Genomic DNA, 24525 nt, shown 5'->3' with positions numbered 1-24525 from the left:
ACAGTGTGTACTTTTAATATAAGCTACATTAGTTGGAAAGCTATATGATTTGCTAAATTCACATTTTATGTTCTGTATAGGTGACATAATGGTATAACTGTCTTTTGTTTTAATAGCCTTGTTCACTGTTGCTTGTGTAATTATGTAGAGTAAAAGAGACTCTATATATATCAGTCTTTTCTAGAGGTACAATTACATTTTTTTGGCTATGTTTTCAGGCTCCACTTGATTAGTGTTTTATTACTAGTCTGACACATGTAGGTCCTTTTATACTTTAAGAAATTTCTATGCATTTTTCATCACCTTTCCAGCCCGAATTGGGAATTCATATCAGACTCCACTCGCATTGGCAAGCTCCCTCGGCTAAATGCATGATTTATTAATAACACAGCTGTAGCTTCAGCACTCTCATTAAGAGCTGGTAAACACTCTTCATTTTGTAAAGAGACAAGATAATGTACTTTTAACCTCTACAATTATGTAACTTCTCCTAGACTATCTATTGAAATATTGGACTAGGATATTGCTTTTTCCTTTTGTTAGTAAAGTAACCTTGTGCTTGGCTAATAAAGGATGAAAACTGCAAAGAGAAACAGCCTTTGCGTCTGTTATTTGTGTTACGATGGGGCATAATGGCCCCAGCTAACAGCCATGTTCTAGTGCGCAAGTCAGCGTACATACGCCCATAATAAGAGACAGTCCCTGCCTCAGAGTTTACAGTCTAAGTAGACAAGACTGGCAAAGACAGAAGGAAAAAACAGGGGCTTGGGTGGGGATTAGGCGGGGATTAGTTACTCGCCCAAGGTTATACAGAACCACAGTGGCAGAGTCAGAAATAGAACCCAGGACCCCTGACTACCAGTTCAGTCCAGTGCCCTGCATTGCCCCTGTATATACTGCACTTTGAGACATATAGCTGCTATGTAGCTTGTTTTAGAATTTTGATACTGTAAATATTCGTTCCATAGGATTCCACATGATATATCATGAGTTTGTTGACATCCTCTGTAATACACTAGCATAGTCCATTGATATCTTGCAGATTTACCAAATCGTACTCGTAAGCCTTTTCTAAATGGAAGTATTTCTTTTTGATTAAACATTGCTCCCAATTTAAACGCAGTCTCAAGTTCACTTAAAGAGGGTAACATTTTCAATAAGACTTTGTGTGTAATAAAATTTACAGCATTTTCTTCCTTTTCCGTTTTGAACAAATCAAAGTCAGTCATCTCATTATCAAAATATATCTCCTAACCCTTTCATGTAATCTAATTAGCTTTACAGCTGTTTGTGAAATGGATTCCTGTTCCTGCTGCATTCTTGAGAGAACTCTCGTTTGCTAGAGTATCAACTAAGTTGTTTCCTCATTTATCTGGTCAGAATTTTTATAAAATTCTTCTTTTCTGTTATGCTGTCTCTCCATGTTTCTTTGCCAACTGATTTGCAATTGACAACTACAGCTGTGTTCACTGGCCTCCCTTCTTTCTGACTGATTTTTAGATAGATAGAAAAGTTAAAGAACACTCTGTCATTACCAAAATTTTTACCTCTTACTGAGTCTGACTGTATTTAAGTACAGACTATAATACATTTAGTGACTGAGTACATTGGTTGTCACTAAAAAGTTAATATGTGCCATTAGTTACCAATCAGTACAGTCTGAGATGATCACAGTTCTATCCTGTGTTTAAAATAGATATTTTTGGTAAGAGTTAATATTTACTAATAAGTAGCTTCTAATGTAAATTTATGTAGTGCTCTCTGTTAGCGTTAGTGAAATGCTTTAAAGGTATTTAGACCTATTTGCTGTAGTGTATGCATGAATCTGCAAGTTACCTACTCCAAAAGAGAACAGTAAAAACAAATTGGAGACTAACCAGTTTTTTTTTTACAAACAGCACTCCATTTCTGCCAACCTTCCTATGTCACTTAGCATCTTAGATTTCAGGAAAGCGACCATGTCTTTCTGTATGTTTGTACAGTGCCTGGCACAATGAGACTTTGCTTCTGATTAAGGCTGCTAGATGCTACTATGGTAGAAATACAAAATATTAGTAATTTGTTTTTTCACACTTCCCATCTACTGACTTTGTCAGTTTTACAAAAGCTGGACTGCTAGTATACTTCAGATGCTCCAGTGCAGTTGCCTTTGTGGTCCGTGAAGATCCATATGTACCTTAGAGTGTAAAATTTAGTCCACTTTTTCCAGAGCTGTAAAAATTCCTGCCAAGGCTTGGCTGATGCTGGTAAGCAAACAAGGAAATAAACTAAACAGAACTATTCTAGTTTCTGGAAACATTAGACATGAAGGGAATAAATTAATGTTGACCAAATGGAAAAAGATCAGATCATTGGGGAAAGACGTGTTTATTTTTAAGATTCTCAAACTGTAACTGAGTCAATGATTATATAAGAAGCTGACATTGTCATTTTAAACTGCTCTAGTTTTAGTTTTTCTTTGCCTTCCAAGTATACACACTTACATTTGTGAAAGTAACCTCAAGGTTGTTCATCAAATTTATTTACCATTTCATATGCATCTTTTTTGGCATCTGCAGTATTTACTACAGTTTTTTCCTTCAGAGCAACCTAAGGCTTTGTCTCCACTGGAACCTGAACGACGAAATTTGGTCGTTCGGAAGTGTGAAAAAAACACACATACCCCAAATGACAAAAGTTTTGCCGACAAAAAGCACCGGTGTGAACAGCGCTTTGTCGGCAGGAGAGATCTCCTGCCGACAAAGCTACCGCCGCTCATTGGGAATGTAAGTTGGTTGGTTTTTTTTTTGTCGGCGGGAGAGCTCTCTTCTGCCAACAAACAGCGGCTACACTGCGCAACTTTTAGCAGCCTGGCTGTAGTGACACAGCTGTGTCGCTAAAAGGTGCGTAGTGTAGACGTAGCCTTAATATCATGTATGCTTCCTTTGATATTAAGGCAAATTGTCAAACCATTCTCTGTACTCACACTGTGAAACCCATTCCAATATTTTTGTTTAAAAAAGCATCTTGAGAGAGACAAAAACTCTCTATCTGTATTACCAATGTATTCTTCAGTAGAACATTTTGTTTTTCCATTTCAATAAATAACTCCTATTAAGTCTTTCATGTTAAGTATCTTCTTAGACATGATAGTTTCCTTTTTGTGAGATTTTCATTTTTCTTCATTATTTTATAGTTTTGTCTGTCACTGTGTTCACAGAAAGCTCTTTCACTGACTTTAGGAATACATTAAACTCTTTTTGTTATGCCAATTTGCAGTAATTTTAGCATATTATCCAAAATCAGCAGATGAGTAACTGATGGTTTTTCCTCCCTCTTTAGTAACTAAAACAATCTACATTAATTTGAGCGTTTTACTTTCATTTCCTTTTTCACCTTAGATTAAGAAGGTGAACATGTCCTTGATGCAAATATGAGAGCGTAGGCACATACACTCATATTAGTGGGTGAACTTGAAGGAATTGTTATGGTCCTGTGGATAAGGAATTAATTTGTTTCCCCAATTTTCCAAGTTTTTATAGTAATTTATGTATATTACATTTGAAATAGTTTAGTTGTTCAGTGTGTTTTTCTCTTATGCCTTGTTTGCGCTCGTGGTAATCCACTGATAGCAACTGAATGCAAACTGAGGCAATCCAACTCTTTGAATCAAAGTATTAGCATCTGTCATTTTAGTATAATCTTATTGGTCGTTATTTAATTGAATTTAACCTCATAATTCCGGGGTCTCTCTTTCGTTTTCTTTAAAGGCATTGAGTCCAATTCTGTTCTCAGATCAATATAAATCAGGCATAATTCTATTGAGAGTAATCCAGTTATATTTTCACAAAGATAAACAAAGATACTCCAGACACACAAGCATATGAAATTCAGGGCTTATTTATATGACATAAAGAAGCAAAAAATGGCACAAGTCAAATTTGTAAAAAATCTTTTGCAAGTCACCTTGAAGCTTGAAGTCCAGGAACATTTACACATGTACTTAACTTCCAGGATGGTATTCAGAATCAATTATAAGGGAACTTTTTGAGGGGTGGCAGGGGGGGGGAGGCTGGGGGATTTTAGTTTTATTCATCTGGCTAGAATGGCTGTGGTTTTGTTTACTATCTATGCTTGTTGTAAGAGGAGAACTGGGGATAGGAGAGCTTGCTAGAGGGTATGAGGCAGATAGATCTGCACATAAAAATTAAACTCTCAAATTGTGATTTTTGGGAGGAAAGAATTTTTTAGTTTGACCAACTTAAACTTTAACCTTTCATCCAGATTTGGTTAATCAGAAATGCTGGTCCAAGTTCAGTTGCTGAATACCAAAATATAAAGGGGAGGAAGTTATAAGTATTTGTCTGCTTGGAAACAGTCCCTCTGTTTGCATAGCTGAGTGAATGTATGATTGGTCTTTTCCAGTGATTTCAGTTCCAGCTTTCTGCCTCACAGGATCAAAAATCATGAATTGGACCCCCCCACACACCCACACCCACACACCAAAAATGCTGGGGTTGTCCCCAATAATCATGAGATTTGTTATATATATATATATATATATATATATATATATATATATATATAAAACATACATACATACATACATACATATATATATATATATATATATATATATATATATATATATATATATATATATATATATATATATATATATATATATATATTCTCTGTTTTCAGTCTGTCTTTTGGTTATTGAACTACCCATGCCCATCGTGTGTGTTTGTGCGATAATTAGTGTTGCCCGCACTCCTAAATATACTGGGTAACGTGATGGTGGCTCCTGCTGAAGGAGGTCTTATCCCCACATCTACCCACCCCCTTCCCAGCAATTAATACTGTCCCCCATTTCCCCCTTTAGCCCCACCCCCGCCCCCAGTTCAGTCCCCAGCTTCACCTCTGCTCCTCCTAGGGCTTTTCACCTTCCTCTCCCAGGCCTGGAGAGCTGCAGCCCTGTGTTTCCTCCTCCTGCCTCCCTTGCTGTGAGAACAGTGAGCAGAGGGGAGGGACTTTGCTGGCTTCCGGCAGCGCTGAACTTTGAGAGGGGGATGGAGCTTTTTGCAGCATCGCGAGACAAGCTCCAGAACCCTCCAAAATCCCGTTGCTCATGAAAAAATTGTCAATACTCTGGTAGCATTGCATCTTTAAAGTTATTTTTGAGTTGGGACATTTTAGAATCGTCGAGGTGTAATACCTGTGGACTGGCCTGTAAACCTCAGATGTCACAAAGCACCTACAGACCTGTTGACTGACTGATTTGGGGATATTATATTGATCTAGGGATTTTCCTATCTCAGAATTACTGGAACGGAGAAGTTCTTCCAAAAGGTGATCTAAAAAGACTACACTGGGTAATGCCAGAAGGCGAGTGCCCCATTCTGATTTACCTAGGAACTCTGGAGGGTTCAGTGCCAAAGGGGAGAAAACAGGCTACCAGCTTCAAAAACTGAAGGAAAGGCTTGTGGGTCTTCACTTCTGGCTTATTAGCCTGTTTGGCTCATTTGCGTGCAAAGGCTGCTGTCATTGCTGCTACTGTCACCATTGGCCATGTGATGTCACTGTACTTGACAAAGAGGCCTCTAGCTTTCTCCAACCCGCTGACTGGCCAGTGAAGAATGGGGGTCCAACAACGTGCCACATCTAAGATTCAATATCTATAAGCAAGTAGCCTCTAGTCAGCCAGCAAGTCCATTGCCATAAAATATCTGAGCTGATTAGGATTGCCAACCCTCCAGGATTGGCCTAGAGTCTCCAGGAATTACAGATTAATCTTTAATTAAAGATTGTCATGTGATGAAATCTCCAGGAGTACATCCAACCAAAATTGGCAACCCTAGAGCTGATACAAGCACAAGTCGAGCTTTTCAGTCCATGTACAGTAAAAGATTTTTTTTTATCCAGCATGTTAGGTGAATGGGGTGTGCCAGTAAGTGAAAAATTCCGGTTAACTAAGAGGGAGGGAGTTTGGGCATGGGAGGGAGTCTGGGGCACAGTCTCTGGGAGGGAGTTTGGGTGCAGGAGGAGGCTCGGCGCAGGGGATTGGGGCATGGGAGGGGTTTGAGGGTGCCGGATCCCGGGGGCACTCACCTCAGGTGGTTCCCCAGAAGCAGCAACCTGTCCCTGCTGTTCCTAGGCACAGGCTCAGTTAGGCGGCTCTGCGCACTGCCTCTGCCCACAGGCAGCACCCCCGTAGCTCCCATTGGCTGCGGTTCCCGGCCAATGGGAGCTGCAGAGCCAACACACAGGGCAGGGGCAGCGCACAGAGCCACCTAGCCACGCCTCCGCCTAGGAACAGCAGGGCCAGGTTGCTGCTTCTGGGGAACCATGCAGAGCCAGGTAGGGAGCCTGCTGGCCCCGCACCAACCGGACTATAAACCGGAATTTCTATGAAGATTAGAAATGCCGGTTTATAGAGCATTCTGGTTGGTACAGGCCTGGATAACACCGCTTTTACTGTACCAGCTTCCTGAGGCTAAATGACACCACAAGAGTCACAACAACCATTAACTTTTTGGGGGGCGGTAATTTTTTATTTCTAGATTGATGCCTCTGTCCCAGCATTCTCCACTTGTTTTTAACTCCAGCAGGTAGCTGTTTGTGGGCATGTGTGAATAGGAGTGTGTGGCTATACCCCACAGAAGGCATGGTGCTATTGAATAAGTCCTCAAATACCTAAAGTACCCCTAGGTTAAACAGCCTTGCTGTCTAAAGCAGTGGTCTCCAAAGTGGGGTGCGCAAGAGGATCCTTGGCGGTGCGCGGCAGAGGAGCGTTTCTCCCCCCCCCCCCCTTCGGCAGTTCGGGTGGGAGTCCAAGCAACTTTTTTTTGTTTGTTTGTTTGTTTGTTTGCTTTGGCAGTTTGGGTGGGAGTCCGAGTTTTTTATTTTATTTTATTTTTTTTGCTTCGGCGCGGCAGGGGGTGCGTGCCCAAATTGTTTTACTGGTAGTGGTGCGCGATCAAAAAAGTTTGGAAACCACTGGTCTAAAGGTATGTCTGCAATGCAGTTAGACACTTGCAGCTGGCCCATGTCAGGTGACTCAGGCTTGTGGGGCTTGGGCTACGAGACTGTTGAACTGCAGTATAGATGTTCGGCCTTGGGCTGCAGTCTGAACTCCCACCTCCCAGGATCCTAGAGGCTGAGCCCGAATGTCTGTGGCCATAATTAAACAGTCCCTTAGCCTGAGTCCCATTAGCTGGAGTCTGCTGGCATGGGCCAGCCATGGGTTTTTAATTGCAGTTTAGGTATACTTGAAGAGATGTCACACACATCTCATAGGTTAGGAGTTGTATGTTTAATCCTGTGAAATAATGTTATTTTCACCTAAATTTGTCATTTGATTGTTAAATGTAACAAGCTGTTTCATCTAGAATTGTATTGGAATATTTCATGTAATCCTGTGATTGGGAGGGAAAGAGACTGGCTGATCACCCAATCACAAATAATTTGAGGGAAACTGCTTTAATTGGCATCAGAGCTGTGATCTCAACATTACCTTCAACCCTGGAGTGATTTGACCCTCCTCCCTGTACCAGCTCTTTAACTGGAACATAAATATATTGATGTGCAGTGTTAATGCCCTGTTACTTTGGAGACTGATACTGTAGTTAAACAAGATTGCTGCCTTCCCAAATTTCACATAATGCAGGAATGGCAAAAGAGTGCACAGGATGTGTGGATTTTAAATCTTACTGTACACAGCTATAGATTTTTTTTAAATTTCTGCACTAGTTTCACTTAACCTATTTTAAAGTAATAATTCTAAGCACTTACAGAGTACGCTACATTTAAAAAGCATTGTAAGAACACTGGGCTGTCTTGTGCCATTGATTTTTAGGCAAACTACCCATTGTTCTTAATGTGGAAATCTGCTAAAAACCAGTGGCATGATATGGCTGAATAAGGGATCTATTGCGGTTGGTAAGCTGCAGTCTGCAGTAGGTCAAGTGTGGGAAGACACCACTCTGGTGACAATTATCAAAGCATTGTATGGGAGTTCTGAGAGCCTTTCTTTGTCATTCCAGGCATTCCACTAACTACCAGTTCTGAAATTTCCTTTGACATTTTCCTACTGGTTTCCACATATGTCCTTTACAGTTAACCAGTTCAGTACTGCTGGGATTGCTGATAGCATGCATTTATTCCTTTAAACCTACAGTGTGCCCAGATATTACTTGATGACATCTCAAATACCTGTAGTAGCAGTAGTAGTAATAATTGGCTACTTATATAAAATTTTATTTGGAAAGAATAAGGAATTTTAAACTCTTGGGACAGAATTTTTAAAGAGACACATTGACCTGGCTTCCATTTGAATGCATGCAGTTTTAGTGCACTAACGTTGTCCTGTGTAAGTGATCAAATCTATACATGCAAAACCCATTTGTGCTCAAATCAAGTTTGTGCGTGTCAACTCTCTTCATGCACATGAGTGATAGGATGCAAAATTTGCATGGACCACATCTTAAAAAGCAGGCCTTTGCAGTACTGTTTGTGATCTGGGAAGGGAAAATAAGTAAAAGAGGGAGTGTAATCTCTAAGACCATCATTTGAAGCCCTCTATAGCTGTGTGCTACTCTGAGTCTGCTTCAGAGGCACCTCATTCAAAAGCCATTTCTATTTCTGTGATCGATTTGGTCAGGAAAGATTTTTTTTCGGGCAGGGGAGTCAGTTTTTTCAGATCTGTAAGGAAATGTTCTGAACAATAATGTTTTATTTAAAGTACTCGAGACTTTTTAAGAATTTAGCAAGGGACTCTTGAGAGTGGAAGCTGAGAAGGAAGTAAAGTCTATGAGTAAGAGACACAGTAAGCCGAGAATCAATGTCTGTCCCAGGTAGGAGGAGGGCAGTAGTGTCTCAAAGTTTGAATAGCATGCAAAGGTATAGTGTTAATACTGACTTTCCAAGATTCCACAACTATCAAGGGTTTTATAGAGAGGTAAAAGGTTAAAAATGTGTTCTTTCATGGGGATCTTAATGAGCTTATCTTGGCCTTGAAAGATATTCCTGTGGCTAGTATTTATTCCCTGTGGTGATTTTTGATAAACACCTACATTACTCTATTAAGGTCCCTTCTTTACCTCTGTATTTTAATGGATTTTTCCAGCTGTGTATGTCTCTGGGGAAGAATCATAAGGACCTTATAACTAAGCAATGGAAAGTTTTTTTTTTCCCCTAATTTCTCAATTTATCTATTTTTCTAATTTCTCAATCATCTACAGGTAAAAACAACGAGAAGTCCTTGTGGCACCTTAGAAACGAACAGATTTATTTGGGCATAAGGTTTCATGTGCTATAACCCACTTCATCAGATGCATGGAGTGGAAAATACAGTAGGCAGGTATAAATACACAGCACATGAAAAGATAGAAGTTGCCTTACCGAGGAGGGGGTCAGTGCTAATGAAGCCAATTCAGTCATGGTAGATGTGGCCCATTCTCAACAGTTTGCGTAGAGACTGTCTGGTTTGTCCAGTTTACATGGCAGAGAGGCATTGCTGGCACATGATGGCATATATCACAAATTAATTTGCAAACTTGACACCATCAAATTAGGTCTGAATAAAGACTGGGAGTGGCTGGGTCACTGCAAAAAATAATTTTAAAATTAATGTTTAAAAATCAATGTTTATTATGCCTGGTTTAATTACTAAATACAGTCTTGACTTTTTAACTTTGCTACTACATAGTTTTTAACAAGAATATCACACTGTTCAATTATTTTTGTTTTAGTAACATAAAAATTTCTCCTATGTTCTATAATATGAAAGGATGGAGATAAAAGAAAATAAGACAATTTCTGTTTTAGGCTGATGTTGATTTATCCTTTCTGTATATTTTTAGCTATATGCCTTCTGAATCAACGCAGCTTATAGTTATTAATTTTGGTCTCCAAATATTCTCTGCCAAATAGTGTGCTGTGCTACACCAGTGTAAATCTGAGGTAACTTCAGTGGAATTACTTTGGATTTACACTCGTCTGAGAGCAGAATTTGGCACAGTGTAGTGTCAACTGTAATAAAAAGACAGGGTGAGTGCAGTAATATCTTTTATTGGACCAACTTCTGTCGTGAGAGAGACAAGCTTTCCCACTACTCAGAGCTCTTCCTTAGGTCTGGGAAAGGTACTCAGAGTGCCACAACCAAATATAAGATGGAACAGATGGTTTAGCATAAGTAGTTAGCACATATTTTAAGGCACAATCCAAGGTGGAGTGGCCTGTTAATACTCCTGTAGTCATAGGACAAAAAAATGGGGGTTAGTGGGTTACAGATAGTTATAATCCAGTGTGTTTATTAAAACCATGATTTTGAATATCTAGCACGGTTATGAATTTAAGCTCCCAGGTTCATCTTTTGAAAGTGTTGTGCAAGTTTTCTTTGAGGATGAGGACTGATAGTTCAGATATAAAATTGTTTTGTGAAAAGTGTTCACCCATAGGTGATAGGGTGTTTTTGTCTTTTATCATTTTCCTGTGTGAGTTCATTTGAGAGCATAGTGATTGTATGGTTTCACCTACATAGTTATTATTGGGGCATTTAGTGCAGTGGATGAGGTACACCACATGTTGTGATAGGCATGTGTTGTAGTGGATCTTGAAAGGTGTGTTGTAGGGAGGTGTTGATCATTGTAACAATGGAGATATAATCACTATGCTCTAGAACAGGGGTGGCCAACCTGTGGCTGCGGAGCCACATGCGGCTCTTCAGAAGTTAATATGCGGCTCCTTGTATAGACACAGACTCTGGGGCTGGAGCTACAAGCGCCAACTTTCCAATATGCTGGAGGGTGCTCACTGCTCAACCCCTGGCTCTGCCACAGGCCCTGCCCCCAGTCCACCCCTTCCTGGCCCCTCCCCTGAGCCTGCTATGCCCTCACTCCTCTCCCTCCCCCCCCTCCCCAGCCTCCTGCACGCCACAAAACAGCTGATCGGGAGGTGTGGGGGGGGGAAGGCCCTGATCGATGGGGCTGCTGGTGGGCAGGAGGCACTGGGAGCGGGGGGGGAGCTGATGGGGGGGCTGCTGACATATTACTGTGGCTCTTTGGCAGAATTGGTAAATTCTGGCTCCTCAGGCTCAGGTTGGCCACCCCTGCTCTAGAATGAACTCACACAGGAAAATGCTAAGACAAAAACACTATGGCCGTGTTAACTGGCCGCTCCACCTTGAATGGTCCCTTAGAATCTGTGCTAAGCACTTATGCTAAACTATCTGTTTGATCTTGTTCTAGCTATAACACTTTCCCAGACCTGAAGAAGAGCTCTGTATAGCTCAAAAGCTCATCCCTCTCACCAACAGAAGTTGGCCCAATAAAAAATATTACCTCACCCACCTTGTCTAATATCCTGGGATCGAGATGGTAATAACAACACTACATAAAGCTGTAATAATTATAAATGTTCTTTTATGAGCTGGGTGAAATCTTGTTCTGGGAGGTAAAACCCCATTTAGAATGATAGGTGTAAACTCATCTCAGTTAACATAACTCTATGCATAAGCCCCCACCTAATACAAAAGGAGTATTCAAACCCATCCCAGAGCATTTATTAACTATTGTTTTAAGTGGGTGTGTATGTATGGGGGGAAGGCAGAAGAGAGGAAAAAACTGAGGCCATGTCTACAAAATTAAATCAACCTAACTTACATCAGCATACAGCCGCCTCAGTAATTACATCGCTTGTGTGTGTCTACTTTTTGCTCCTTGTGTCAGCGGTGCATGTCCTCACCAGGAGCACTTGTATCAATTGTATTGTCAGTGTGAGGCATTGTGGGGCGGCTCCTGAAAGCCAGTAACAGTCGACATAAGCAATGCAGTATTTCCACTGACACTGTATCAATATAACTACATTGACCCTTGACTCTATGCCACTTGGGGGAGGTGGAGTTATTAAGTCGGCGTAGTGAGGCAGTTACAATGGCAGGAGCTAAATTTAAGTGTAGACACTTCCATAGTTAGGTCAACTTAAGCTACTTTGCATCAACCTGTCTTTGTAGTGTCAACCAGATCTGAGAGAGAAAACCTGAAATGTTAGCTGAAAGCACTGTGGCTGACACCAGAAGAAACCTGAGAAGAGGTTTTAGGGTTGGGTTTCAGGCTGAAAAGAGTGTTCTTGGTTCTGTGAGTAGGCTTGCAGAATTCATTTTTTATTTTTTTTATTTTTTATAATTTTGACGGATAATATCAATGTTTAGTTTAAAGCTTTTTTTTCCCTTTTTATTGATTTTAAATTTTCAGTTGTACAAAGATATGGGGGGAGTTGGACAATAATTATTTAATGATATTGAGATTCAAAAAGTTAAAGCTTTAAAACCATTGAAACACGAATTATCAACATTATATGCCAAAATATACAAAATAAATATCCTTAAATCAAACTCTAAGAAGTTCTCAAGCAGCATTTTTTCTTTCTTTGACTATCTGTAAATTTCTGTGATGATCTATGGAAATATTTTTTCCAGCATTTGTATATGTATGGTGAAATTGACATTTATTGACATTTACCGATAAAAATCTAATCATTCCAATCCTAATTGTGAAGAAAAAAAATCTGTTTCCTGCTATTGTTTCCTCCTGTTTCAGAGACATAGGACTTTGTATATTCTTTGTAAAGAAACAAAACTGCATCAAAGAAATACCTATCACCAAATCCTACATCCAACTGGAACCCCCAAATTTGACTAGCTGTTCAAGTCAAAAAGGAGCAACAATACAATGGAGTGGAAGCACAAAGAAAATTACTAATATTAAGACTTGTAGTTCTGCAAACATACATTTAATATTCAGTGTTTAAAAGCTATGTTTTATTTTAAATTAAAATGTTAAATCTATTAATATTAATTATTAACATTTATATTGTGGTAACATCAGAGGCCATGATCAGGATATCTTGAGAGGAAATTCAAGCAGTCTGGCTAATATTCAGGGTATTAATTCTGTAGCAATGTCCTGTATTTACCAATTAACATACCATCAATCATTTTCTAAAATTAGCCTGTTTTTTTTAATTTTCAGTTGATAACATTAGTGACCAACTACAGTTACTGGCCTGAGGCACAGCTGTAAACTGTCATCTCCTCCTATCTAGTCACTTAATTCCAAGGAAATGCCTTGCAACTCAATTTTTGTTGCTTAATTGATGGTGTAATATTTTGTTTTGAGACACCAAACTGCCATTCAAAGCTATAAAGCAACTGATATGATTTTTTGCAGGGTCGTTGTACAAGAGAGAACTGCAAGTATCTTCATCCACCAACACATTTAAAAACTCAACTAGAAATTAATGGCAGGAACAACTTAATCCAACAGAAAACTGCAGCAGCAATGCTTGCCCAGCAGATGCAGTTCATGTTTCCAGGATCACCAATTCAGCCAATGGTAAGTATCCTTTTTCAAATGATGTGGTGGGTAATTAAAGTTCAGATGTGAGATTGGTTTGACCTGAAAATGGCCTCTAAACACCTTACTACTTTCATTGTCAATGAAAATAAATTGCTATTTAGAGACTGTGTGAAGTACAGAAAGGCTGGAAAATATGCACAAAATTAAATTTGCGTGCTGAGGTGTCATCATAGATGTGGCACATCCCCCATTCCCCATCTCGGCCTCACCCATTCTCTCCTCCCTACCTCTCCCACCCCCTATTCCCCCGCACTTTCTTTCTCTCAGGCTTTGAGACCCAGCTACCTTGAATTAGCTTTGCAATGGCTTTGTGCAAGATCCCCACTTGAGTGGAAAGAGTTACAACCACCATAGCCATTTGAGTAGTATTGCAGTGTCTTCTTTCCCCACTTCTATGAGCTTAATAATTTTTTTAAAAAATCTTTCATCTCAAATTGTTTCTTTAGTCCCTTCCAGAACAGAACAAGTGATCATGTGTTCATGGGTTGTGCTTGCTTCCTAGCTTGAAGTCTGAAGTGCCCCAGAATGACGTAGACAAAGAGAAATGATGATATGGGACTTCACAAGCTTCAAAAGTTCCACCTTTTGAAATCATACATAAGACAGTCTGGGGCACTTCCTGCAAATCCAGATACAAAGCAAGCACCTTGCAGCCATGAACACCAGCTTGGTGTATATGTATAAATGATCAGTCCTATTGTACTGTTCAAACAGGTCAGGGCCATCTTTGTAACAAACAATAAAGATTAGAGGTGAGTGGGCGCTACTGCTTTATCTCAAGCACATTGTGACCCAGTGGGAACACTTAGGGTCAAAGCCAGCTTTCATTGACTTCATGGATCAGACATGTGTGTATGTGTGTATATCAATCTCATACACGCAAGAGAGAAAGGAGACAATATGAGGGGAGCAGGGAGAGTGGACAGCAGGGAGGGTCACTGAGGGGACAGGGAAATTTAATAGGACAGGCAGAGAGATCTTGTGGTGTAAGAAAATGAAGCCTCGTTTATATTATCAAGTTTGGTTTTCCCAGTGGACCAGTCACTTATGCCCAGTCAGTTGCACCCTAGATCTCTCACGAAAGACAATGGTTGTAGCCAATCCTATAATAAACTATCTAAGGATTTATTAACTAGGAAAAAGCAATGAGTTATTTATAAGGTTAAAGCAGGTAAACGTGCATGCACAAATTAGTTGCAGTCTTATGTTCCGAAAGGGTAATAGAAGCTGCTGTAATATGCAAGGTATATATGTACTTTATGGCTAACCCAGGCCAAGCCCAGGGGAACTTTTTGTTTATGCTTAGAAGTCTTTGCACCTTACAGTTCAAGCAGCTTATAGGTACAGTTCTTTCTTATCAGTGATTTTTATTCCCTTCCCCCCAGAGTTCAGGTTGATGGGACATGTCCACCTGCACATCTTCTCTACATGGGTATTGGGAGGAGCAATGGACAGAGTTCTTGTTCTTCGATGTTTCACAATTGCTCATTTAGTTTCAGTGGGCCTTCTTGGTGGGCCAGACCTAACACCTTCTGTAGGAAGCCAGCATTTCTACATTTAATTAATGTTCCTTTTCTGTTTGATGACTTACACAATTACCAAGGATTACCATTCAAACACCTACTATAACTTTATACAGTAAAAGCTCTTTTATCTGGCATGTTGGAGGATGGGGGGTGCTGGTAAGTGAAAAATACCCGTTAACTAATAGAGAGAGTGTTTGGGTGCAGGGCGGGGCGCGGGAGGAGGTGCAGGGCGCAGGCTCTGGGAGGGAGTTTGGGTGCGGGAGGGGGCTCAGGACAGTGGGTTGGAGCACGGTAGTGGGCTCGGGGTGCCGGATCCAGGGATGTTCACCTTGGGCGGCTCCCCGCAAGCGGCAACCTGTCCCGGCTACTCCTAGGCAGAGGCGTGGGTAGGTGGCTCTCCACGCTGCCTCCGCCCGCAGGTGCCGCCGCCGCAGCTCCCATTGGCCTCCCGCGCCCCAAGCCGGTGCTCCGAGCCCCTTCCCGTACTCAAACTCCTTTCCAGAGCCTGCGCTCCATACCCTCTCCCGCGTCCCAACCCCTGCCAGACCTGCACCAACCGGACTATAAACCGGAATTTCAATGAAGATCAGAAATGCCAGTTTATAGAGCTTTCCGGTTGGTGAAGTGCCAGATAAAACAGCTTTTACTGTAACATGGGGTACAGATGTTAAAAGTGAGATTAATACATACAGCATCCTACAAGTATTCCATAAAGTCTAAACACATTCTTATAAATCTAATACCTATTTTAACAATCCTAACCCACAGATGAGCCAGATTGGTTTCCAGCTATGCATTTGTCAGTGTTCAGTGAGTCCTAGGAGTCTGGGCATGAGCTGGCACCTGCTCTGCTAGCATCATGGTAACGATATAAAAATGCGAAGTATTTTGAAAAATCAGGCCTTAAGTCTCTCAGGATAGGCACCCAAAATTAGTGGATACTTCTGGACATTATGGTTTTAATTTCTCCATGCTTCGATCTGTAAAATGGGGATAATAATAATTTTCTTTCTCACAGAAGAGGTGTGAAGATGTATTCATTAATATTTATGAAGTGCCCAAATATTACAGAGATGAGCACCATTAAAAAGTCCATGAAGCAATTAACAATTCTTTATTTCAGTGCATGGTTTGGACGGTGTGCAGTGAATAAAGCCTAAGGGCTACACACTGAATGATGAGGAAATATTGAACAGCTACCTCATTCCTGAGCACTGTCGTCCTGTGCTTTGAATGAGGCAGGAGTAATAGGGTAGCAATAGTGTATGTGATCGTATAATTAAAGTATGTATCATATTGCATATACACTGGGGCAAAATTAAACAATCTTAATTGACATTTTCTAGCTATTTTGTCTTTGACTTTGCACCTTTAATGTTCTTTTAAAATAGTGGAGATTTTGTATGTAATAGGATGTTGGTTAAACTTGTCACTAATGTGAGCAAAGAAATCTCCTAAATTTCACATAGATGTTTCTTTCCATTTCTCCACCTTATCAATACAATCATCATTCAAACTTTATTATTTCACCTACCAACAGAGAGTAAAAAGCAAGTTCTTTTCCTCTGCCTCAAACTGCTAGTGGGCTGAGGTAGATTATCATTAACGTAGCGGAATAAAAAGTATAAAAGAAATACCTAAAAATTCAGTGAAGCTTGTAGGGTTCTTCTTGAAATTATATCTAATGCAAAGATTTTATTTTTTCCATTAAACATTGCGCTGCAGTAGCATGTTTATAATAGCTATTGAGTGAAATAACTGAGCATAGAGGTGCTATAGCAAGAATCCTTTTTTTTTTTTCTTATAATTATTTCCTTATTTTGATTTACAATTTATGGATAGTATTTAGCTAGGACAGGAGCACATTTTTTTAATGTGCAGTGGGGGAAAAAAAAATTTTTAAGTGTTAACTCTTTGCATGAGTGATAACTAGATTATCTTTTCCTGCAGCTGGGTACCCTGGTTGGTTCTTCTGCTGCTCTCAACATCTTCTTGGGGACTACGCTGGACTCATTCTTGACTAGTAACTTTCTCCAAGGACTGTTAAAACCCCTTTGAGTCCTATTCTTTCCCCTAAGGCTGTTTCATACAGTGTTGATGGCTAGCTTGCCCTTCTAATAGACCCTATACAGGCCACCTTGATGAGAAAGAGATCTCTGCCTCTTCGCATTTTCTAAATGTCTCTTCAGAGCTCTGCTACATCTTGGCATTTTCTAGCTGCCAGCTTATTTTGGAGCTTTACTTTTAGTCCTACATAACAGACCCTGCATTTCTGACCTGGCAAGTGTTGCATAGGATGGTTCAAGAACCTGGTAGATTCCAGTAGCGAGTGCAGGTACAAACTATATCTCTGCAACTGCTCCAGTAGCATCAGTCCAGAGCCTAAACTAGTCTGAGACTTGCTGCATTTCTATGCACATTCTTTTCACATTTGTAATTATAGTTTGCCTCTAGCAAACATCAACTCTGCAGGCCTATAAAAGACCTTTCCAATTCTGACCATGGTACTGCATTGACTCCCGACCCTATGGAATATACAGTAGCAAATCTGCTATCCTGATTCATCTGAATTGGATTTCTGCATCACAGAATTGCTTCTTCCTCTTGATACAGCTTCATTGCATTACATTGCTTTAAATGGTTATGAAACAGAATTTCAGACCCATATCATTCCCACCCCTCAAAGGATTTTGATTGGTTAAGCTTAGAGAGATTAATCTCACTACCACAGCCCATCAACCTGAAAAGATCACAACCTAAATATTGGGCCCAATAATAAATGCTCCATTTGCCATAGGTGGCAGTTGATTATAACATAAACATTGCACAGGCCAGTTTTTACATGTCATAGGCACAGTAACTTAAATTGTATACAAATACAAAATACGGCATGCAAAGTTATAGATGTAACATGTGAAAGAGCTTATATAATGTATACTATTATTACAAAGATGGATTCAATATACTGAATAACATTTTACCTGTAAAATTCAGTTTTACCAGGGAAGCAGATAGAAAGAGAAAGCAGTAGAAATAGGATGCATTTTATTTGAGATGTATAAATAAACCTGAAATGTAATATGAACAGTAATCTCAATAGATATCCAGATTCAAATTATAGCTGACCTGTGTAGATGCACTGAGAACCCCTTTTCTCATAATATGACTGCAAAATGCTGTTCCTGTCCTTTACTGGAATGTATTACATCAGCGATTCTCAAACTTTAGCAACCTGAGGACCCCCATTTTGATTTAAAAAATGTTGCGGCCCCCCCAAATGGCTTCTAATTTTCCCCGGGGATGCTCAACCTCCGCTCATCCTCAGACCCTGTCCCCACTCCACCCCTTCCCCCAAGGCCCCATTCCCACCCCATCTCTTCCCGCTCCAGCCTTGCCCCTCCTCTTTCTGCTCCCTCTCCCGAGCGTGCCCTGTTCCCACTCCTCCCTTTCCTTTCCAGCGCCTCCTGCATGATGCTGAACAGCTGATCCATGGTGTGCAGGAGGAACTGGGAGGGAGGGGGAGGAATTGATCAGTGGGGCCGTCAGCCCTGGACATGACTCGTGTCCGCAAACCCCAGTTTCAGAACCGCTGTATTCCATGTTCAGGAGAAGATATGCAGTGTAAATGTAATGTTGTCAACTCTTTTAAATTCTGATTAAGAAAATGAATCAAAACTAGGGAAAACGTACAAAAGACATCAAATAGGATCTGCGAACTTTTAAAAAAATTGTTTCAATGTAAGGTTACCTATTTATCTTTCATCTCACTGTGTTTTCATTTTGCAGCCCACCTTTCCAGTGGGTCCAACAATAGGAACGAACACAGCTATTAGCTTTGCTCCTTACTTAACACCTGTAACCCCTGGAGTTGGATTAGTTCCTACTGAAATACTACCCACACCGCCTGTCATTGTTCCTGGAAGTCCCCCTGTCACAGTTCCTGGTTCGACTGCTACTCAGAAACTCTTGAGGACTGATAAACTGGAGGTACGACAGACACCATTGTGACTAGAAATATAATTTTCTGCTAATTTATATGTAAAAGCTTTGACGAGCTTTGTTGTCCTTAGAAGCGCTCTCTAATAGAGCCTAAACCTTAGTTATTAAAATATAGACCTCATAAGTACTCTTGTAGGATTTACACTTGCGCTCAGTGGAAATGGTACCATTGTTTTAGTGTCGTAATTTTTTTTAATATGGTTTGGATAAAAATTCAGTGAATGTGTTCTAAAGTTGATTGCTCAAATTTAATATGCCTAGTCAACGTCGAAGTTAACAAAAGATTTTAAACTACAGCTTTGTCATTATGAATTTCTTCATAGAGAAAGTAACTGGGTCCACAGGAGCAGTTAATTGACAAACACTGAGCAATATTCATAGGGATTTTATGTTGGTGAGCAAGAATAGATTTTTTGAAATGACACAGTTCTATGTAAGTTCAACTTATTATCAAACAACACAGCTATATTAATTGCAACTTAATTAAGAGCAGGTAAACATATTTAACAAACATTTAAAGAACTGTTGCAAACACTGTGGGACAAGTCTAAAACACAATAAAGAATGAGCTGTGTATGTGGTTTTTTGTTTTGTTTTTCCCAGTTAAGATTGTTGAGTCCATCAGCTGTAATTAGTGTTGTTTTGCACATAGGTATGCAGGGAATTCCAGCGAGGAAACTGCGCGCGGGGAGAGACTGACTGCCGCTTTGCACATCCTGCAGATAGCACAATGATTGATACAAATGACAACACTGTAACCGTTTGTATGGATTACATAAAGGGGCGTTGCATGAGGGAGAAATGCAAATATTTTCACCCTCCTGCACATTTGCAGGCCAAAATCAAAGCTGCTCAACATCAAGCCAACCAGGCTGCAGTGGCAGCTCAAGCAGCTGCTGCAGCTGCTACAGTGATGGTAAGTGCAAGACTGTATGGTTAAATTTTTCATAAACTTATCAGTTGTTGTTTTTCTCCAATTAGTAGTGTTGTTTAAACTATTGATTTTCACACATTCATCTTAAAAGTTAGGAATTCTAAAAAGTATTACTTTCTTTAGGGAAAAATACTTTCTCCCTCCCTCAGTTATTTCAGCATAATAGGTTCCTTTTTTTGAATAGAGTGAAGCAGTTAGACACTTTGTACTATCTTTGCTCTCTGCTCCATGATGATATGCCAAATTTGCCTCCTAATATATCTTGATGAGAAATAAAACTGGTAGAACTTAGTGGTCATTTTTAATTGCCCCGTGACTCAGTTTCCCCATTAGTAAAATGGAAATAAGGAGCTTAATTGTGAAGCTTAATTCATTAATATTTTCAGACATCCAGCTTGTATATCTGGGAATGCCATAATAATGCCTATAAATAAAAAGAATGAAACTGTATCTAGTAAGGTCAAACGAAAGAAGTTAAAGGATCTGATTTGTTTTCAGAAGTGTTATACTATTACTGAAACATATTTAGAGATGTCTTTCCCTCAGTGTCCTTTTGCAGAATGGCTGATACTGTTACTAGCAACAGTTCTACACCAGTATTGATAGAGTTGAACAAATAAAGCATGCAAGGTTTTATTCAGGGGACAGCAGTATAGTCAGCCCACGGATCAAAGCAGCATTGTCCTAATTCCTGGCACTGAAAGGATAATTATACAGATGTGACTTGTGGGTAGTGCATACAATAGATGTAGACAATACAGTTACTTTTAGAGTAAGAAGCCTACCAGAAACACAATACATTACAGTATATAACTATTACAGGGTATTGTATTTAGCAAATAAATAGAGACCAGACATTTAGGGGACAAAGAGTGAGTTTCTTTCAAATGCGGCAACTGTGAAAGAATTTAAATCTCCAAACAGAAGGAAAAGAACAGAGGAGAATATTCCCTAATTCAGTATTTTCTCATACAGTATTTCCAGTCTCTATTTAAAATATAGGAATTTTAGCTAAACCTTCTCTGTGCTCACAGAAGCTGAGGACTGATCTGGAAACAGGGCCGGCTCCAGCATTTCTGCCGCCCGAAGCAAAAAAAAAAGCCGCGATCGGCGTTGGCAGTTCAGCGGCAGGTCCTTCGCTCCTAGAGGGAGTGAGGGACCTGCCGCCCCCGAATTGCCGCAGGTGCCGCCCCTCTCCCTTGGCCGCCCCAAGCACCTGCTTGTTAAGCTGGTGCCTGGAGCCAGCCTTGTCTGGAAATAAAAAAAGAGTGAATATCTGAGATTTTTTCTGTAACAATTAGAGCAGGGCAGATGACTGATTTTTGGGGTTGTGATGGGGAAACGCAAAATGCCCAGCAAACCAAAAAATCAGAAAAAATATTAGATTTGAGTCCAAAAAATTCAGTTCCCTCCTCTGAATCAGGCAGAGAGAAGATTTGCATCCATGTCTCTTATCTCCCAGGTAATTGCCTTAATAACCAGACTATAGAGTCAAGTTCAGTATCTCACTTTGTCCCACGGAAAATGTAAGTATTTATACAAAGTGGAACAGCTTTAACAAGAGAGATTGAGAGCAACCCATCTACAATAGTCTATAGCCTGGTGGTTAGGGAACTCACTTGGCCAGGAAGGAGACTTGTGTAGAAATCCCTGCTCCAGAATGGCAGTTCAAATCTTGGTCTCTCACCTGCCTTGCAAATGCCCTAAATACTGGACTAAAGGTTGTGAGGGACACATGGACAAACACATGCACTCTTTCTGAAACTGACCCTGAAATCTTTTTCCCAGCCAAAATGAACCAGGTCAAATTCATGAATAGTTTCAGGTTGACCCAAATTGCATTTTTGGCTAATAAATTAAAATAAATTTTATCCAGATCCAGTATCAGTCCTTCAATCACGCAAAATTCATCACTTCTAGATATAAAAACTAGGCCTGTCGATTAATAGCAGTTATCTCACGTGATTAACTCAAAAAAAGAATTGTGATTAAAAAAATTAATTGCGATTAATCGCAGTTTTAATCGCACTGTTAAACAATAGAATACCAATTGAAATTTATTAAATATTTTGGATGTTTTTCTATATTTTCATATATTTTGTATTCTGTGTTGTAATTGAAATCAAAATGTGTATTTTTTATTACAAATATTTGCACTGTAAAAATGATAAACAAAAAAATAGTATTTTTCAATTCACCTAATACAAGTTCTGTAGTGCAATATCTTTGTCGTGAAAGTGCAATTTAGAAATGTAGATTTTTTTTGTTACTTAACTGCACTCAAAACCAAAGCAATGTGAAACTTCAGAGCCTATAAATAAGTCCATTCAGCCCTACTCCTTGTTCAGCCAATTGCTAAGACAAACAAGTTTGTTTACATTTACGGGAAATAATGCTGCCCTCTTCTTACTTACAATGTCACCACAAAGTGAGAGCAGGCATTTGCATGGCACTTTTGTCGCTGGCATTGCAAGGTATTTACGTGCCAGATATGGTAAACATTCGTATGCCCCTTCATGCTTCGGCCACCATTCCAGAGGACATGCTTCCATGCTGATGACACTCGTTAAATTCAATTAACGCATTATTTTTTTGTGACTGAACTCCTTGGGGGAGAATTGTATGTCCCCTGCTCTGTTTTACCCGCATTCTGCCATATGTTTCATGTTATAGCAGTCTTGGATGATGACCCAGCACATGTTGTTCATTTTAAGAACACTTTCACTGCAGATTTCACAAAACGCAAAGAAAGTACCAATGTGAGATTTCTAAAGATAGCTACAGCACTCAACCCAAGGTTTAAGAATCTGAAGTGCCTTCCAAAATCTGAGAGGGACAACGTGTGGAGCATGCTTTCAGAAGTCTTAAAAGAGCAACTCTCCAATGCGGAAATTACAAAACCCAAATCACAAAAAAAGGAAATCAACCTTCTTCTGGTGGCATCTGACTCAGAAAATGAAAATGAACATGAGTCAGTCTGCGCTGCTTTGGATTGTTATCGAGCAGAACCAGTCATCAACATGGACCCATGTTCCCTGGAATGGTGGTTGAAGCATGAAGGGACATATGAATCTTTAGCATATCTGGCACATAAATATCTTGCGACACCAGCTACAACAGTACCATGAGAATGCCTGTTCTCACTTTCAGGTGACATTGTAAACGAGAAGCAGGCAGCGTTATCTCCTGCAAATGTAAACAAGTTTGTTTGTCTGAGCAATTGGCTGAACAAGGAGTAGGACTGAGGGGACTTGCAGGGTCTAAAATTTTACATTGTTTTATTTTTGAATGCACGTTTTTTTGCACATAATTCTACATTTGTAAGTTCAACTTTCATGATAAAGAGATTGCACTACAGTACTTGTATTAGGTGAATTGAAAAATACTATTTCTTTTGTTTTCTTACAGTGCAAATACTTGTAATCAAAAATAAATATGAAGTGAGCACTGTACATTTTGTAATCTGTGTTGTAATGAAATCAATGTATTTGAAAATGTAGAAAACATCCAAAAATATTTAAATAAATGGTATTCTGTTATTGTTTAGTAGTGCGATTAATCACGATTAATTTTTTTAATTGCTTGACAGCCCGAATAAAAACATAAACAACGTATTTTTCTGAGCCAAACTAGTTCTAAGATATGCTTCCTTTTATTGAAATAAGCCACATTCAAGACAGAGATCAAGAGGAAGAGTCTTTTGAAACACAATTTTGAATGACTAGCATTATACCACCAAAGGAGTAGAAGGCTGAAAGCCACATGTTGGTGTATTATTCCTGTGGAAAATGTTATAGATGGCCTTTAATTGGATATTTAAACTCCCAAGAGTAGACAAAATAAGCTTTTTTTCATCCCATTTATTTTTATTTAATGCAAACCCGAAACAAAGGGAAACCATGGTTCAAAATAAATAAATGGGATCAATTCTCCATTGAGACAAATAAATAATATGTGAGTGTATGGGGAAAAGTGGTTGCTTATAAAATATACACCTCTACCTCGATATAACACTGTCCTTGAGAGCCAAAAAATCTTACTGTGTTATTGGTGAAACCCTGTGTAGGCCCCTTCATGAGCCCCAGAGCTGAGGGCATGCCTGGGACAGGAAGGAAGTCCCAGGAGCAGACCCTGCTACAAAGAATCTTAGCTTGTGTGGGCTATTTAGCAGCATAAAAATAGCCCTAGGACAGTGGTCTCCAACCTTTTTATGCCTAAGATCACTTTTTGAATTTAAGTGAAACCCAGAATCTACCCTGCCCCTTCCCCGAGGCCCTGCGCTGCTCACTCCACCCACTCCCTACCCCCCATCACTCACTCTCCCCCACCGTCACTCACTTTCACCGGGCTTGGGAAGGGGGTGGGGGTTGGGGTTGGGGAGGGGGTTTGGGCTCTGTGCTGGGGCCAAGGGGTTCACAGTGTGGGAGGGGGCTCCAGGATGAGCCTGGGACAGGAGGTTGGGATCCAGCAGGGAGTGAGCGGTGCAAGCTCTGGGAGGGAGTTTGGGTGCAGGAAGGGGGCTCCAGGCTGGAGCAGAGTGTTGGGGTGCAGGAGTGGGTGCGGCATGCTGGCTCTGTAATGGGGGTCAGGGCTGGGGCAGGGGTGCAGGAGGGGTATGAGGTTCTGGCTCTGAGAGGGAGGTCAGGGCTGGGGCACGGGGTTGGGATCC

The 24525-nt window shown here is 40.2% G+C and overlaps 1 protein-coding gene across 46 annotated transcripts in view; it reads left to right on the top strand.

Annotated features, from left to right (window-relative positions):
• The window catches only part of MBNL2 (muscleblind like splicing regulator 2), a 146775-nt gene that overhangs the window by 82070 nt on the left and 40180 nt on the right, over positions 1 to 24525 (top strand). For all 46 annotated transcript variants that reach the window (XM_065592960.1, XM_065592916.1, XM_065592861.1 and 43 more), the window contains 3 exons: positions 13209 to 13373; positions 18710 to 18910; positions 19575 to 19838. In XM_065592960.1, coding sequence (XP_065449032.1) covers positions 13209 to 13373; positions 18710 to 18910; positions 19575 to 19838 — 630 coding nt within the window. The remainder of the gene's footprint in view (positions 1 to 13208; positions 13374 to 18709; positions 18911 to 19574; positions 19839 to 24525) is intronic.

Source organism: Chrysemys picta, chromosome 1 (assembly GCF_011386835.1).
Source record: "Chrysemys picta bellii isolate R12L10 chromosome 1, ASM1138683v2, whole genome shotgun sequence".
Taxonomy (NCBI): domain Eukaryota; kingdom Metazoa; phylum Chordata; order Testudines; family Emydidae; genus Chrysemys; species Chrysemys picta.
This window is presented reverse-complemented; position numbering and strand designations above follow the sequence as displayed.